Source organism: Natrix helvetica (genome assembly GCF_964273705.1).
Source record: "Natrix helvetica genome assembly, chromosome: 2".
NCBI classification, from domain to species: domain Eukaryota; kingdom Metazoa; phylum Chordata; class Lepidosauria; order Squamata; family Natricidae; genus Natrix; species Natrix helvetica.
This window is the reverse complement of record NC_138552.1, coordinates 232,541,531-232,559,027: the sequence shown is the minus strand read 5'-3', so window position 1 is coordinate 232,559,027 and position 17,497 is coordinate 232,541,531. Positions and strand designations below refer to the sequence as shown.

The following is a 17,497-nucleotide window of genomic DNA, read 5'->3' as shown; positions in this document are numbered from 1 at the left end:
AACAAAACATAACAATACAAGAATTGCTAGAAAGAGGAAACAGAATATCTAATTTGTGTGTCCTTGTGTTCTGAAGAACATTGCATGTTTCTGTGGTAATCCAAAGACTAGAATTTATTTAATGTCACACAGAAGAGCTACTCCTCTCAGTATCCAATGATCAGGAGATACAGTTGTTCTTAGGTAGATTGCAGTGATATAGGTCAAATCTGTTCTTCTTGGCTTCTTATAAATGGGACAAACATAGAGTTTAGGATCTCTTGGGCCTGTTGTGTTAATTGCAAATATATGTACAACAGGAAGTAAAGTGAAAAGAATCTTTGCTGTAGATTCAGTAAGCTTATTATTACGTCTATCCCAGCCAGCTCCATCCAAGTATAATCCATAGATATAAACCCCTTCCTATATAAAAAGAATGTATCATTATTATGGTTAGAAAATTATCAGCTTTTAATATTATAACATAGCTTGACTGATTTAATCTGTGTATAGCCTTATTAGCAAAATGAAAAAAAATACTAGCAAAATTTGAGAAAGTAAAACAGTCTATAATGTTTCTGAGTGATAATGAATAATGTAACATATATTTGTGTTTATTGAAAAGAATTGAAATACTTTTTGGGCTGTGAGATTAAAAGGAGATTTCTATTTTATGGTCTATCTACCTTGCTATCTGGGCATGGTCTCATCCTGTGTATTCTCTAATTCCCTTGGAATGCAATAAGAAAAATGCCTTTAGAATCCTACATTTCCTCCAAAGCCCCCCGCCCTCGGATGACAGAAGCAAATCAACCTAGAGAAATTTTTGTTACAGTGATGTCATCATCCTCTATCTCCCTCCTTCATATTTGCTACTTTGGTAATGGAAGGTAGGAAAGGAGCATGTCAGAGCTACTTAAGTGGAAAACTAATGTGCTTTCTTTATCTTATTGGTCATTTCATTGTTGAAAAATCTAAAGTGAATACAAACCAAACATTTATTTTAAAAAAAAATCAGGTTAGAATGATCAAACACAGAATTAGTTTGGAAATTAATGCAAAAAAGGATATATCCATGGTACACTTACAGGAGGGGGGGCAGTGATCTCTTCTTTGACCTGTTTCAGCACTTCATTATGGATGGTCACTGTATCCAAAGCCCAGCCTTTATGCGCTCTTGTAACCTCTTGTCTCATAGCTGTTAGAAAGCCTGTAAAACGGGCCAAAGAATAAGGCAGGTTTAATACAATCTTTTTCTTGTATATATTTTTATACTGTAGTGTTTTATGGCTAAAACATTCACATAAAAAAGAACCACTAAAATACTCAGTAAAATTACCTAATACAAAAAATAAGAAAATACCATTATAAATATGCTTCTGGTCCGGTCTGGTCTACATGTAGACTAAGGCCCGGGACTGTTTTTTACATCTGGAGAAGCATAATGCTTTTAAACTGAGGGCTGAATTTGGCCAAAGAAAGAAATAGAGCAATAAACCTTTAGAAGAACTATACAGTGCATAATTCATCACAAGAGTCATCAAACTATTGATGAATACCAAATAGCTTCAGTTTTCTAGCTTGTATTATCTTTCCCTTGCTTTCCCTCCAAAAAAATCTGTAAACGTCTTTTGTGAATAAAACGAAGGAGCCAATAAGGGGTAGATAATCCTCTAATCATGACCAGGATAAGAATTTCAAAGGCAATCCTTAAAAGAACATTGAATTTTTAAATCACTTTATGAAATGCAGAATTTTGTTCATTTGATACAATTAATTTGTCTCAGATAAGTTGTCATTTAGTTATTTCAAATTGTAATAAAATTCTATATAAAAGTGGAAAAATCCTTGATAACTGTGCCTGCATATTGACTTTCACCTATATGAAACCAGCTTGTACATGTTAAAAGTTTTAGAAAAAACTGTATATATTTAATATGCATGGCTTAAATGATGCTATTATTCACTGGTTTGCTTAAATAATCAGATAAAGAGAAATATGACTTTCACAAGAATCTTAACAGAAATCCTGAACAGTAATATATACTAGAATGTATCACCATGCAATTGAAAAAAGTTATCTATATATATATATATATTAGATTTCTGCCTCTCCTTCCATATGAATGTGATAGAATAAATCAAATGAAATGGAAAAGTTATGCTTTTTAATAGTCTAATAGGGCTTCACTCATAACATAACATATTGTTGATTTTATTTATAATCATTGATATTTACCCTGAGGATTAAAAAATCCAGTCATCCAAAATACATGTGGTCTTCCTTCAAAGATCCAAACACGGAACTGGGAATTTCTTTCTAAAAGTTCAGTAAACCAGAAACCCAGGGTAGAAGAATCCCATGATACACGCTTCCACAGCTGAGGAATTCGAGCATCGTACATGTTATCAAGAGCATCTCTTAGGTTCTGGAGAAATGAAAGATAAGACATGTCATGGCGTATTTGAATAGAAAATGTCTTCATTTCAGAATGAATGATGATTATACATAATACTGTACTTGGTTACCTCACTCATAATAATAGTTCCTTCTATGGCTAGTTTAAGGTCAACAAGGCTGTTTCGGACTATTTTGATAACTTTTTGCATTCGGTCAATTTCTTGGCGAAGAAAAATGTTCATAGAGTTAAGATGGCCCATTTTAATTAAACGAGCTTTTACCTAAATAAAAATCATTAAAAGAAAATAAGTCAATCAACAAAGTATTTAGGATAGCTTTATGCTAAATAAAGAATACTAGTTGATAACCTGACATAGCCCAGATATTTATTTATAGGGGGAAAATGTCCGGACCAAACGTAATTTCTAATGTTGGATTTTCCCCCTTACCAGAGGATGTCCCCTCATGTCGCACTGTGGAGCTGTTACCATGGCAACTCCACTGCGCTGTACAATAGAAGCCATTTTAAGGCACAACAGGCTATATCTTAACAGAACACAAACCCCAAGGGATTTTGGGGTGTCTTACCCCTCCCCTATTATTTGTTTCCAGAGAGTAAGTTTTCTGTGTATCAAGTTTGGTTGAAATTGTTCTAGGCATTCCAGAGTTATGCTGGAACATATACACAGCCATTTTAGATAGATGATAGATAGATAGATAGATAGATAGATAGATAGATAGATAGATAGATAGATAGATAGATGAGAGAGAGAGAGAGAGAGAGAGAGAGAGAGAGAGAGAGAGAGAGAGAGAGAGAGACAGATAGAGATAGATAGATAGATAGATTTAGGCAACAGTATTCCTATTTATAGTGCTATAGGATCTACCTGTATGTTCATGTGCACCAGCACTGTAAACAAGCAATTTCCTTCTCCTCTTCCCATACTATATAGTTCCCATTTGGTGCTGGAGGTAGAATTTCTCAAATGAGAGTAAAAACCCATTGTTAATAATCTTGATACCTTGATAATGAAGATATTTTGCTCTTTCATGGTACACCAGTTTTAAATAGGGTGTATTATCCTTACAATAGGCGGGCTTAAGCACACTTTAGATATTGGTTTGATGGTCTATTGTAAAAATATGCACAGGAAATCATGTGAATATGTGAGAATAAAGACAGTAGAGTATGAGAAGTAAATTTAAAAGTTCAATCCAGAAATTGATCCTGTTTTACTGATAGAGGAAAATATTTGTAGCTAAGGGTTGAAATGAAGTGCTCTGGTGATATTACTAGTTTGGGTAATGAAATATCTGCAAAAACACAACCAAGCTCAGAGAGCACCAAGGACCTCCGATCATGCTTTTTTTTTTAAAGAAAAATGAAAGAAGTATTATAATGCTATTGCAAAACCAAATGTATTCTCAGAACTCTAGTATTCTTGTATGTGTTCAAATAGTTATAGTGGATTAATTTCATGAAGAAACTCTATGCAGCCACCATGAATTCTAATGGAGAATATCTGTGAGCAGCTCTTAGTGCCTTAAATCACTAGACATTATGATAATCTAAGCTCAGATATACAATGGAAATGACTATCCAGTTAGCGGAAAGCAATTCAATTATTGTATTCTTTCATTTATTTAAGATTTGTAAGGCATTGTTGCAGACAATCCAGATAACTATTTGAGAAATAAGTGCAGTAACTAACACCAGTAAATATATACTACATGGAATAAAGCTTTTGTGATTTGTTCTTTAAGCAAGTGGAGAAATTACAAATTTGTATTAAGTTTTTATGATTTTATATTGTTTATACATATCAATGGGTGAATAGTGTGATACCTGAGTATCATACATTTTAATACAAATACACATAGTATTATTACTCATAGTTATTACATTTCATTTTCATTGTTTTATATTATTTATCAATATCTTTTACGACCACCCTTCAATTCTAAACCTTCTTCTTACTCTTTCATATATCTTACTATATTGATATACATATACTATATTTCCCCTCTTATTTCTATCTCTGTTTTAACTTTTTCCCCCTCCTATCATTATTATGTTCAAAGATGTGATAATAACATTTCATTTCTGTTTTCCATCTTCCATTTCTGTTTTGTTATTCATCTTTTTATTATTTACCTTTTCATATCTGCTTATATTAAAATTCCATCCTTTCTTTCTTTCACTATTCAATATTTCAATATACATTTCTGGTACCAATAACAATTATTTAAAGCATTTAAAATATATCTATTTCATTTTTTTCTAATATCATTCAAACCTTAATTTTCAATTAAAACTTAATTCTTATTCATACATCTATTCATGTCCTTTCCAATCCTCTAGTCCATATAATTCTACTATTAATACTCATGTTTACATTAAATTATATTCTTTCATTATCTAATTGACTTTTGTTTAATTCTAGCATTTCACTACTAATTATATACTTATATAATTCTAATATTATTACACATTATTGAACCACTTTCATGAAATATTTTTTACTTTACTTTTCCTTTCTTTTTCCTTATCTAACATCTCTTGCCCCCATCCAAATTTTTAGTCTTCTTTTTTTTGGGGGGGGTGTGCCTCCAATATTCTTCTTTTAGATCTTTTAAGCCTTTTAATTCATCTGCCTTTAAATCTATATTTTGACAATACATTCTGGCTTTCTCTCCCCTCTCCATCTTTGCCCACTGTACAGTTTTAAAACTATTTGTTCTAACCTCTGTCTCTTTCCCCAACTATCTTCCTGTTTCTCCCATTCCCTTTTCAAATCTTTTAAGATATTTTCTTCCTGTTTTAATTTCCTATTCCCTGTTAATTTTAACACTATCTTCTCATTGTTGTCTTCTTCTTGTTGCTTTCTTGGTTCTCCTGTCTCCTCTGCTTCTTCTGACAGTCCATTCTTTCCTCATTATCCTGGTCTTTATTCGTTGTTCCTTGTATTATGTTTTCCCAGTTTTGGTCTATATGATCAAATATTTACATCATCTCCTTGTGTTGTTCCTTTATAACATCCTTAATGTTTTGATACACCAGCTCCATTCTGTTATCTCCACTTAATTCCATCTTGCCTTACATCTTTGCTTAACAAGTCTCCTTTTGAGTCAATTGTTTAGAAAATTTTAAAATCACAATTTTAAATGTCAAATCAACAAGTAGTCAATCCAATTTAGAAAGAAAACCAAGGGGTTATCCACATCTCTTGCAATCACTTTTATTTGTTCAACAATATTTAATGGTCTCTTGGCTAAAGTTCTTATTTGATATATAAATCTCCAATAGTTTTAAAGTAAATACTTGTAATCCAGCAAATACAAATGATTATTCCCAGGGTTGCACAGTTCTCCTTTTAGCAGCAGATGGTGCTCTAGTTTAAACTTGCCACAGCGTCTCTGTGCTATTGCTGACAATTCCGATTTTAATTATTTTAAATTGTAAATCCAATAAGTGGGCTAACTTAATAAAAAAAAGCTAGGGATCTAATTCCAGCATTAACAATGCCTTTTCGATACCGCATCTTTTACTTTGAGAGTTCAATTTTCTTTTTCTTATTTTTTAAAAAAATATCTTCTTAATTCCTCCAATATTTTTTTAACATGCTTATCTGCTGCTGGCAAATGGTTCTAATTATGCTTTCCCCCTACATTCATTGGGGTCATTTTTCAATAAAAAATATTCTTTCACCCAGTTCACACACCACTCACTTTCTCTGCTCCAGCACAGTCTTAGGTGTTCAGACTGTCCCCGGCTTCATGGCAGACATGTTTGCTGCTGTTGCTCCTAGTCTTCAGATGAGGGGGCTTTCCTAGTCAGGGAGGAGAGATGGGGCTCTCATCAACCTGCCAGGCAGTCCCCCTTTACTTCACCACCTCTGCAGGGTGGCTATGGCCCAATTTGAGCCATCCGATGAGGAGAGGTTGGAGCCGGGCCCTAGAGCTTGCAATCCTCACTTCTGAAGGCACCGGAAGTACAACCGGATGTCTGAGAAATTACAATTTTAATATTTGTCTCATTGTTTCATATCTCTTCTGGGTGAATATAGCATATTTTGTCATTGCTCTTGAACTCCTCATTGGAGATTTAAATGGCAGCACAGATATGCCAAAGTTTACAGCATCTTGACTATAAATATGAAAATTATTCATTAATATATCGTTGTTTGCAGTTATTACAATCTAGGGATGCACATGACCTTTCACGTGAAATATGGAAGCAAGGGAAATATTCTCATTGGTAAATTATTAGCTAATAATTTTTCCTTAAGCTTGACTCATTAGATACATATACAGCTAAATTCATATTTTAACATCATGAAGGCACCTGAGGAGTTCTTCTACCAGCAGGTTTAGAGTCCGTGTAAAGCAAGATGGGTGCATTTAAAAAAAATATTATCTACAAAATAAAAGTCCTATTTGGGTCCATTGGAAGCAGAGAGTTATAAAGCAGGACAAAGCATTTCATATTCATTCCATCCATCCATCCATCCATCCATAAGTAGAATTCTCTTCATTCTAATTTAATTTGCTGATATTATTATGTAATGATATCTTTTTAGTGGTGGTGGGAGACAGGAACACCTCAGGAAGACATCCCTTTTTTAAAATTAAAAAGTATTTTCAAAAACACATAAGAAAAGAAACAGCTTTGAATAGACACCAGTGAATGAGAAACAAAAGAAGCAGGGATACGTTTTGAAACTATTTGCCCTGAAAGCTGCTACTTTTGCCTCTTGTTCATTAACATTTAGTACAGTCTAAGGGAAAGTGATTTTAGCTCTTTTTAACACAAGAATTATTTGAAGAGATATAAAGCAGAGTAGTGGAGAATCACTAGCTATAGACTTTTTAATAAAACAAGCCCCTTGGAATTAAGATACTAAGAGCTTTGAAAATACATGTTTAATCTCAGGCTTTCAACCAAGCAATGCCGATTGCATATTTAAAAACAAGGTAATGTTCCAATGATAATGTTGCGGAGCTCAGAAATGAGCCTGAATAATTTCTGGCTCAGATTGAGCCTGTTCAAAGTGTTCAAAAACCCACAGACCTGGGACCAGAGTGATCATTTCAGCTCCTGTTTAAAATATTAGTAGACACTTTTCTTTCAATCAAACAAAAAGAAAAGGGTTGGCATCTTTTATTTAAACATGGCTAAGCCAAATCATATTGTACCAATCTTTTGAATCCATACTGAATACCATTTGCTGAGGGTAAGTAATGCCTATCCTATGAAAATCCTCCAGAAGAATAAATATATGGTCCAAGGTGAGTCAATTACAGTGTTTCTTAAATTATTGCAAGCCATACAGTTCTGCGCCTGGGACTACAAAACATCTCAAGCCATTATAGCCCAAATTTCATGCTTTATAATTATGATATTTTAATTTTGTTTGCTGTTCAAAGTCATTTGTTAAGGGTGGATATATAAATTGGATCAATCAATACATTAAAATAATAAATTAGGATGATGTTCTTTTGTTTCATTTTGTCTAAATACATCATTTTACATTTTGCCAAGAAGTTTGGCCAACAAAATATTGTTCTAATAATTGCTGTATTATTTATACGATCCTTTGGCAAAACTGAAATCGCTGCTCCATATAGTCCAACAGAGCTATTTGGATCATACCCAGAACCCATCCCCACTTCTGATACTTGACCAGAAAGAAGATAAGTTAAAGCCAGGGTGATTTGTATGTGTATGCTTTTGTAAAAGCAATTGTAAAATATATTGAACAATACCATAAAACTCATACCTCCCCCCAAATGTTAAATCTGTTCCCTACAATGATAGCATAACACAACTGTGATATTTTTGTGGCCTCTGGGGCAAGTATGGACCGTGACTAGAAAAAAATGCCCACTAGCAGAAGTGTGAAATCGACACACAGAGGTTGAGAAGTGTATTTCTTTTCAGCATTCTTAAACAATACAAAGAGTTTACCACTATGGATTAGTATTTTCATGCGTATGTGTACTTTAGAACAATTACCTCATGGGGTATATAATCAGGGGGCAATTTCTCAAGCATATCTTCAGCTAGTCTATACACAATAGCTTCTCGAGTTTCTCCTACTCCACCTCCACTTTCTTTTGGTTGAATATTGGTTATAGTGTTCAAGACATCAGCTGCTGTGTTACTCTGGTATCTGAAAGGAATATTATATGATATGTAATAAAGTCAGAACTTGTAAGAACTATAAATTGTCAAATAGGATTTCTATAAATAACCCACAATGAAAAGCCACAGACACTTCAATGGATTCCTGCTATTTCTGACATTGGGGAAACAAAGACAACAAATTAATTAAACTGAGGATGATCAAGCCATAATTGGCCATGACATTTGAATCTGACCAGAACATGTCTTTTATATATTTCTGGACTTTAAAACAGGTAAGGCCAACTAACAGCTCATAATATGAAACACAGTTTCAATTATTAGTGGGTTTTTTTTTGTTTTTTGTTTTGTCTCAACAGGCGTCTCATATCTTTCCCTTGCCATCTCCTCAAAGGAGGAACCTTGAAACTTTTATTTAGGCTAAGTTTCAAGTTTGAGTTTTTGAGGCTCTAAAGTGCTTTGGAATTTTTGAGAACAATTTGTTATTCTTGACCAGATTGTCTTCAAGATCTACAGCTATTAAACATGTGCTCTGTATATAAATTCAGCATTGCTTTGAAAATATTTTAAGTTGTAAAGCACAGGGAGGTATTACTGCTCCAAATGGGTTTTCAGGGTTTTAAATTCTAAGGCAGAAAAATTGAGGTAAAGAAAGGACCCGTGGAGAAAAATCTAAAGCTTTTGTAGATTCCCCAAACAGTTAGATACTAGTCTCTCAAACTAAAAATGTCATTTAAATTCTTCAGTATATTGTTCTTTAACTATGCATGGTGGATGGAATTCTCAACTCATATAGCAAACTACTTTTTTAAAAAGCTGCTGCATCAAGTGTTTCCTAGCATACCAAATGAAGTTGTTGAAAAACTGGTGAGGGATTAGCTATAGCGGATGCTTGAAAAAACAGATTGTCTTTTAAAAAATGTATTAAGCAATCCATCCAAAATTGTTCAGCAAGTGGTGGTCTTAAAACTTGATCAAAGAAAGTAACAAATAAATAAACTTTGGCTTCCTTTCAGCCATAGTTCCAGACCGATCAAGCAGCTCCAAGAGATGAAGCAACACAAGAGATTCCTAACATCTGCTACACAAAGTTGCTCAATTTCGCTTGGACTTGGATTCCAGTTGGGCAGATCCCTTAGATGTAATCAAGGCACATCTGTGCCCTGTTATCTGGGAGGAGTTCAAAACAATTGATTCTGAAGAAGTGACTGGGAGCAAGCTGCTCAATTTCCTTCTGGGCAAAATGCAAGTTGCTAGTTATTACCTTGAAAGCCTTGCATGGCACTGGACCAAGTTACTTCTGGGACTGCCTTTTCCCAAGGACATCTGACTGTCATACCACATTAGAAAGGATGAGCATGTTCTTAAGGCCTTCTCTTAAAGGCTACCATCTTATGGGACTTAGGAAGTATGCTGTTTTCCTCTTTCCCATGAATACCATTTCCTCTGAGCTTTCACAACCTTCCCCCCTTTAACTTAAAAACAAGAACTGGCATTCCACTCAAATGCTAGTTTAGGGTAACAACGTGCACTGCATGGGAAAGTTTAGCTGTAGTTCCAGATCTTTTGGTTTTAATGTTTTTATTATAGATAAATATTGTTTCTTAGTTGTAAGCCACCCAGAGTTTTGTTCAATATGGCAGCTGTATAAAAGTTTTAAATAAATAAATAAAATCATGGGACTTTATCATTGACTGTCAATTGCAATTCAACCTGAACCAAAATGCTTATGTCCTGATTACCATTCCTTTGGACTGTTGCAGTTTATATGGGATTATGTTTGAAGATACCTTGGAAACTGCAACTGATACAGAAAGTGGTGGCGATGCTACTAACTGGAGAAATACACTATTGTAGAATTCCAACTATTGTTTAGGTTGCTACACTATCTGATAATAGCTTTTTGTACCAAGTTCAAAGTGCTGGGCATTATCCATAAAATCTTATAGAGTGTACCAGGGATTGTTTTTGTAAGCATGATTTGATATCCAGTCTGGTCACCTATTGAGAAACTGCCTCCCTTGAGAGAGCTATGGCTTGGGATGAAATATCAGGCTTTCTTGGTAGCATTTCCTATATACCCTGGTATATGCTGCCTTTGGAGTAGCATAGAATATAGAATCATAGGGCTGGCAGGGACTTCAGAGGTTTTCTGGTTCAACTCTCTGCTCAAGGCAGGAGGCTTGAAGGATAGTTGCCAAGTCTTTACTTTGGTTTAAGACACACCCTCAAGCCATACTACAGTGATGGTGCAATTGTTGTGTCATAGTTTTTTACTTTATGCCTTTTCTCTTCTTTCTGGGAGATGCCAGATATTCATGTTAATTTTAGAAAAGACCAAGGGATTATTAATAAAAGACACTATTTCTGACGCACCCTGGATAATTGAGAAAGCAAATGCCAAAAAGAAGTCAGTATGTGTTTCCTTGATTATAAGAAAATCTTTCATTGTGTTGATCGTATCACGCTGCAGAAAGTGCTCAGAAAAAAAATGGGAATCGCAGAACAGCTCATTGCCCTTATTATAAACTTATACACAGATCAGAAATTCACAGTATGATGGCAAAGTAGTGAGGCAAAGCTCTATGCTCTCTCTGCATTTATTCAACCTGTACTGCAGAATATATATTAAGAAAAGCTAAAATGTAAGAAGAGGAACAGGATTTTAAAACTGAGGAAAAAAACATGAAGAGCCTGATATTATTCTGATAACTGAAAATGTGAATGATCTACAAATGCTTGTAAGGAAAGTCATGAGCACAGTAAAAAAGAGGGACTAAATATAAACAAAGTGTTGGAACTTTGATAGTAATGCAACTGAGGTATTTTAGTTTATGTTTAACAATCCCTAAATATTAAGAATGAACATTCTGCAAATTATGCAAATTCATTTACAGAATTAAATGAATTATAAGGAGAGAACTTTTGAAGCTAAAAATAAGAAATAACCTAGTAAGGGTAAAAATATGCTCATATACATTTTATTTCTATTTGAAACTGCTTATCAGATAAAGCTGAAATTTTATTTTTAAACTAGAAGATCCTGCTGAGAAATTCAAAATTATTACTTTCCTTCTAATTTGTTTAATCTATGTTCTGCTTATAGAAGTGTCAGCCAGATCACTTAATATAATAAGGTGGGACAAAATTACTGTTGAATTTTATGCTTGAACATTTGGGAAGTGCTTTATATTTATAACACAATCACACTGTTTAAACTTTTCAACAGCTATACTTTACAGCACAATTTTGTGCATCTGACTTCAAAAGTAAGTCCCAGTGATTTCAACAGAGCTCAGTCCAGATATATGTGCATCGGCTTGAATCTTTAATCTTTAGGAAGTCAAGGAAAGCTTCCTTAAATTTGGCATTTATTCAGACTCTGAAATTACTACTAAAGTGGCCTTTGTTACTAAAATTATCTTTTTAAAAACCTGAATATCAGCTTGTTAGATCTGCTTACGTTATGTCTGCATTAGGGTGGAGACCAAAGACTTCAGGACTATCCATGGCAGGGAGAGTTGAAATGTAGTCTTGATATTGCTCAAGAGTTTTGCAAACTGGGATTTTATATCCAGTATAAAAACAGAAAGTGTTTTCAAACATCTTCTCACTGAACCAGACCTATACAAATTAATGGTGAAAAGTTAACCGTTATGTGATTCAAGTAGAAAAAAAGAAATTGGCTGCTCATTAAAGTCAAACTACATCAAGACTGTTAACTGACTCATTAATGATTTGAGAATGTCTTTCTTAAACCAAAACCTATGAAAGAGACATATTTTCAATCTAGCTACAAAGTCCTAATGTATTGATCTTAAGGGAAACGCAGCAACAAAAATGAATAAGCTTTAATTTTTTCTAGCAATTGTGGTTCCAAGTTTTTGGAAACTTTTAGGCAAGGTAATTTAAAGGATCCACTTTCTTCTTGTTTCAGTTGTCCACTCATTTGGTATTGGCCCAAACTTCCTTTAAGGAGAAGGAGCAGTAAAGAAAATTTGTCAGTTGTATAGAGAGCAGGTAGAACCGGTGAAAGGAGCAGCGAAAGAACAGGGCCTGTAAGAAACCAAAGTTGGCATAGGCCTCTGTGACAGTAGGAGCTCTGTCAAATGTCCAGCAAAACCCTGTTTCCAGAAGATGTATTTCTTACAGTGACTGCCTTAATGTGTTGAAAGTATATATTTTTAAAAAAATTCTTTCGTTTTATTTGACTAAAACTATCTCATTTTATTTTCTTACCCTTGCAAAGCAGTTAAGAAGGCGCTTATCATAATCATCAGTGACTCTGCCTCCATACTGTACTTCTCCAATCATGTATCGGACTGTGCTCCAAGATATCCCCTAGGTAAAATGTGAGAAATGGAAAATAAAAAATATGTATCAAAAATTGAGCTCTTAGTCATAGTCGATAGTTGCAAACCTCTCCCTTGCGTCAGTTTGCACTCTGTTTATATGCAGGGATCTTGGCGTTTATCAAGGAGTGAGATTTGGATTTTCACCAAATGTTCTTTTCCTCTTGATATATTATATCTCCCAAATTTTCATCAATCCAGATAGCTGAAAATGGTTAACAAAAAAAATCATTTGCCAATTTGCTTTGGTATCCAGTTATATATTACAGTTTTAACTGCATATATTTTAAATGTATTGTGGGAAATGCTGAATAACTGTCTAAAATATAAATGGTGTTTCCTTGTTGTTTAAGCCATTGTTTAACATATGATCCATCTTATAATAGGTGCAGATATGCATACAAGAGACGGTGGCATACCGCATCATATATTGCTGCTTTGGCTTCAGTTTTCACTATTTGGCAAGGCATATTCTTCTTCTTTCATTATACAATCCAGGCAAACTAAGAGCACGTAAAGGCTTTATGAAGCCAAAATGTTGTCTGTATAGCGCTGCCAGCAAAAGTAAACAAATGGGCATTGTTTTCACACTGAGCCCTTAAGTTAAGTCTAGTTGTGCAGGTAAGTGCATTTGAATCCTAATAACAACAATATTGTGCAGTTTACAGTACCATTGGGAGGCTAAAATCACTCTGTACAAGATTACTAGCTCGTTGCAATCTCTTGGCTCTTAACAGGGCAGTGTGGGAGGATAGGATGCCTCTTACACACTCTAGATTGATACACTCACTCTTCTGAGAAAAGACTCGGCTTCAGAAGAAAGATATGTGTGCATTTGAATTTATATTATTATACCCAGCCAAGGAATCTTTCATTCTCTTACACAACGTGATCAGAAATACATCTCCTTTTTCCTTCATTTGTGTTTCTGCATATACATTTTGATTCTGACACCCAGAAACATACTTCTGAAACGTAATCCCCCTGTCCAATTTAGCTGTGCAGTTTGGAAGTAGTGCCCTTTGGCTGGGCAATAGTCCTGCAATTCAAAGCACATGTCTCTTCATAATTAAACACTATATACCTTATTACTTAAAAAAAACATGTTTGCATAGTTCAAATTCATGTTGTAAAAATGGAGAAAGATTCTGAAAATAAACGCACAAACGATTTCACATGTAAGAATTTTGCCCACACTGAAGGATTATGGCTCTGTTTATGAAATGTTTAAATTAAGATATTTTTAAAACACAAGGTAGCAGAACAGTACTGATAGAGATGCAAGAGTGGCTTTTGATTTGCATTGCATTGGATCTGCTATGAAATTAGCTAAGCCAGTTCCAGTGAGAACAAGATCACTCTGCCAATTCTTAATTAAACTTGATCCTACACACTCCTCCCTGATCCCAGCTCCTGATACTGCCAGGAGATTTTTTTCCCCTGCAGAAGCTTTTACACAATTCTTGTCATATAAAGCAGTTGTTTGAAATACAGGGGGCTGAGGAGTGAAGGCTGAAGGAGTGAAGCTAAACTTTTCATCTATATCATTTTCATCTATATTAGTAATGAAGCTGCATCTCCAGTGAGCCTTAGAAACCTGTGAAATTTTTATCCCATTTGAGATACATAACTATTTGGCAGCATTTCTAAGTACAAACTTACTTTCTTAATGTCACATTCATCCAAATGATTCTGTATAAATTGAACACTGGCTGTGAAGTCTGCAGAATTGAATTCATAGGGAATATTCCAGCCCAAAGGACCAAATTTTCGTCTTTCCTTATTATAGAAAATATATAACAAGCAGTAATTTATTTAGATGTATGAATGTAAATGCATATTGCTTTTTCATTAATAATAATAATATTTTGTTTAGCAACTTCCAATATCCATATTAGAGCAATATCATTATTAATCTTTCTCAGTATATAGCTTTTATACAAATTTTGATTTTTTTTCATGAGCAAGGCAATCTTTTTTAAAAAATGCAAATACCATTACTGACATTCACATTAATATAGCAAACTATTTAATATAAAGATGGGCATTTTCTTTCTGTGAATAGTTTATGCAGCATAATACATGTATATACAACTGGAAATAATCCAAAATTCAGTGTACTATGACAAGTGAACCTGGTATAATTTCCCAAATTCTATTCATACAATAAGACAAGGGATTTTAGTCTTTTTAATTTAAATTTCTTCTTCAAAAGATACAAGAAATAATAGTATTAATATCATAATATTATTTAACTGTTATTCTTGGTCAAACTATAAATAAGGGACAGGGAAATAACAGGGCTATCAATATAGTTAGAAGAAATGAAATATTTAAGCTGTCACCAGGCTTTTAAATCCAAATAGACGAACATTTGGAATTGAGGGATGAATTTACAATATATGGCCTTCATTTGGCATGAGACATACAAAGCTTGTAGGCCTCAATAAGATACCACAATGATTTATTGTGGTTCCTAGAGAAAATGTTCCTTTAGGCACAAAATGTGCTATTTGTCTGTAATACCTGAACTGTGGAGTGCAAGAAAGCCACTGTATACAGAAGAGGTTTCCACATAGGCATATTGCTGACATCAAGCAAGTCTTGATTTATCCCAGAAAACGTTCTCTTCAAACCAGCTCGTACACCTTGTGGAGGTTCATTGGTGAATTTTATTGAAGTCTGGCATAACATGAAAAAGGGTTTATTATTTCTGATTCCAAAGGAGGCAAGCCACACTGTTTTGAAAACTAAAGGTCAGGGCACATCATTTAGAAAATGATGCTGTTTCATCAAGTCCACAAATATAACAAAATGTACTAGTTAGAATGTTTACCATAGCAACTGCAAGGGCACAGAAAGAGCAAATAAGGATATGTTCACGATAGGCGTCACACAGATGCTGTGACTTACGCACCTGCCTCAGATATTGGGGCATAGTACCTAATGGTGGCTTTTGCATGATGACATCATTGTGTGTATCTCAAGTAATATTTGCTGTTTTTGCAGTTTACTGCAAATGCTACTATGACTGGGCTTATTGAGCACATGAATGAAGGAAATGTGATCAAAAATAAAAGCACATGGACTTCATATATGTTTCTGCATTGTCTTACAAGGCTATAGCACTTAAATATCATTAATCTACCTCATCTCGGCATGTCAATTTAAAACCTTAAAATAGGCAATCACAAAACATTTAGAAACTTTCATTTTTTCTCTTATTTCTTTCTATTAGTAGGAATTTCCTTTTCCAATGCCTACATTTTCCCAGTGTTCAACTGTTTCCTCCCAATCCACATAACTGTACAGAGTAAGGAAGATGACCTTGACAGAAATAAGCAGGGACCATTATTGAGGGAAAAGAGGCTGAAATATTTTTTTAAGTTCAAAACAATGCAATAATGTAATATTTGGAAATGATTAAGTTAGACATCTCCCTAATTTACAGAAGTATATGTAAAGGGAGAGCAATCAAGGGTTGCCTTGTGAGATTCCTTTATGATATCCATTCTCAATAAAAGTAATTGTAGCCTTCATGTGGACTTGATTTTCTGCTCTCGTCTACCTAGTGTTCAGTCTCGGTATTGGTTTTTAATTACAACAATGACTTCTAGGATACGAGGAGCAATAATAAAGTTTCAGTATACTCAGTGTGTTTTTCACCCTCATTAAACTTTGATCTTGCAATTAGAAAGCCAGGTTTTAGCCTCTGCCACTTTTGTTTCCAAACGAGTATATAGACATGACTCATGGACTGAGAGGAAACATTTGATGATGGAAATCTCCCTTCACCACAAATCTTGTTAAAGAGTTGGATGACAGCCCCCTTGAGCCCCCCCCCAGCATTGACAAGAACATGGATGGCCACAGGAACAATGAGGAATCGGTAATCATTGCTTCCTCTCCCCTTGCCATGAGTAGCAATTTCTGCTAGACACCCAGCTTTGATTCTGATCGGAATACATTAATACATGTTGCCTATGTTCACTTTCATCTCTTTAATTGTCTAACACCTCTTATCATGAATACACAAACTACTCTGTTGCTACTTCAAAATAGCAATGATCTGCAATGAGTGAGTAGCCCAAGAGCACCAGACACTTCAGAGCTATAGAGTGTAAATTGCTTTCGAACATATCGCACATCCGCTTGGCAGATAACAGCCCCCATAAAGGAATAGAAAACAATTTGCTTTTCGAACCAGTCTAAATGCAAACTAGCTCAAATGACCTAAATGTTTAGCCTTTTCAGTTCCAAAGAAGGTAGTATTTTTAGTTGGTTTTTAAAATCAATAAACACTCCCATTTTCATTAGATTTAGCTAACCTGCAGCAAAGTGATTGGAAATCGATCATGTGGTTCAGTGGTTATCCAAACTCGGAAGGTGTCATCGGGAATATCGGCAGTCAACATTGTCTCCAAAAGTTCTTCCATAAATTCTAGACCTAGATGACAATTCTGAAGTAACACCCAGCCACCCTGTTCCCCAAACAGTTGATTAAACCATTTGTCTGAGTATATTGCTATTGATTAATAACACTATATGAAGATTTTTCTAATGGAAATTTATCTTTCATATACCATACATACTTTGTTCTTCAATATGTGTTTGTTAATA

At 34.4% G+C, this 17,497-nt stretch overlaps 1 protein-coding gene across 1 annotated transcript in view; it reads right to left on the bottom strand.

The window, feature by feature from the left end:
* DNAH8 (dynein axonemal heavy chain 8) overlaps window positions 1-17,497 on the bottom strand; it is a 153,988-nt gene continuing 136,491 nt past the window's right edge. Inside the window, exons 83-92 of the mRNA XM_081940825.1 lie at window positions 17,206-17,358; window positions 15,404-15,559; window positions 14,540-14,656; window positions 12,765-12,866; window positions 11,989-12,149; window positions 8,397-8,553; window positions 2,509-2,661; window positions 2,219-2,408; window positions 1,068-1,189; window positions 1-402 (exon numbers count right to left, since the gene is read on the bottom strand). Of these exons, the coding sequence (XP_081796951.1) occupies window positions 115-402; window positions 1,068-1,189; window positions 2,219-2,408; window positions 2,509-2,661; window positions 8,397-8,553; window positions 11,989-12,149; window positions 12,765-12,866; window positions 14,540-14,656; window positions 15,404-15,559; window positions 17,206-17,358 (1,599 nt within the window). The 3' untranslated portion in view covers window positions 1-114. The remainder of the gene's footprint in view (window positions 403-1,067; window positions 1,190-2,218; window positions 2,409-2,508; window positions 2,662-8,396; window positions 8,554-11,988; window positions 12,150-12,764; window positions 12,867-14,539; window positions 14,657-15,403; window positions 15,560-17,205; window positions 17,359-17,497) is intronic.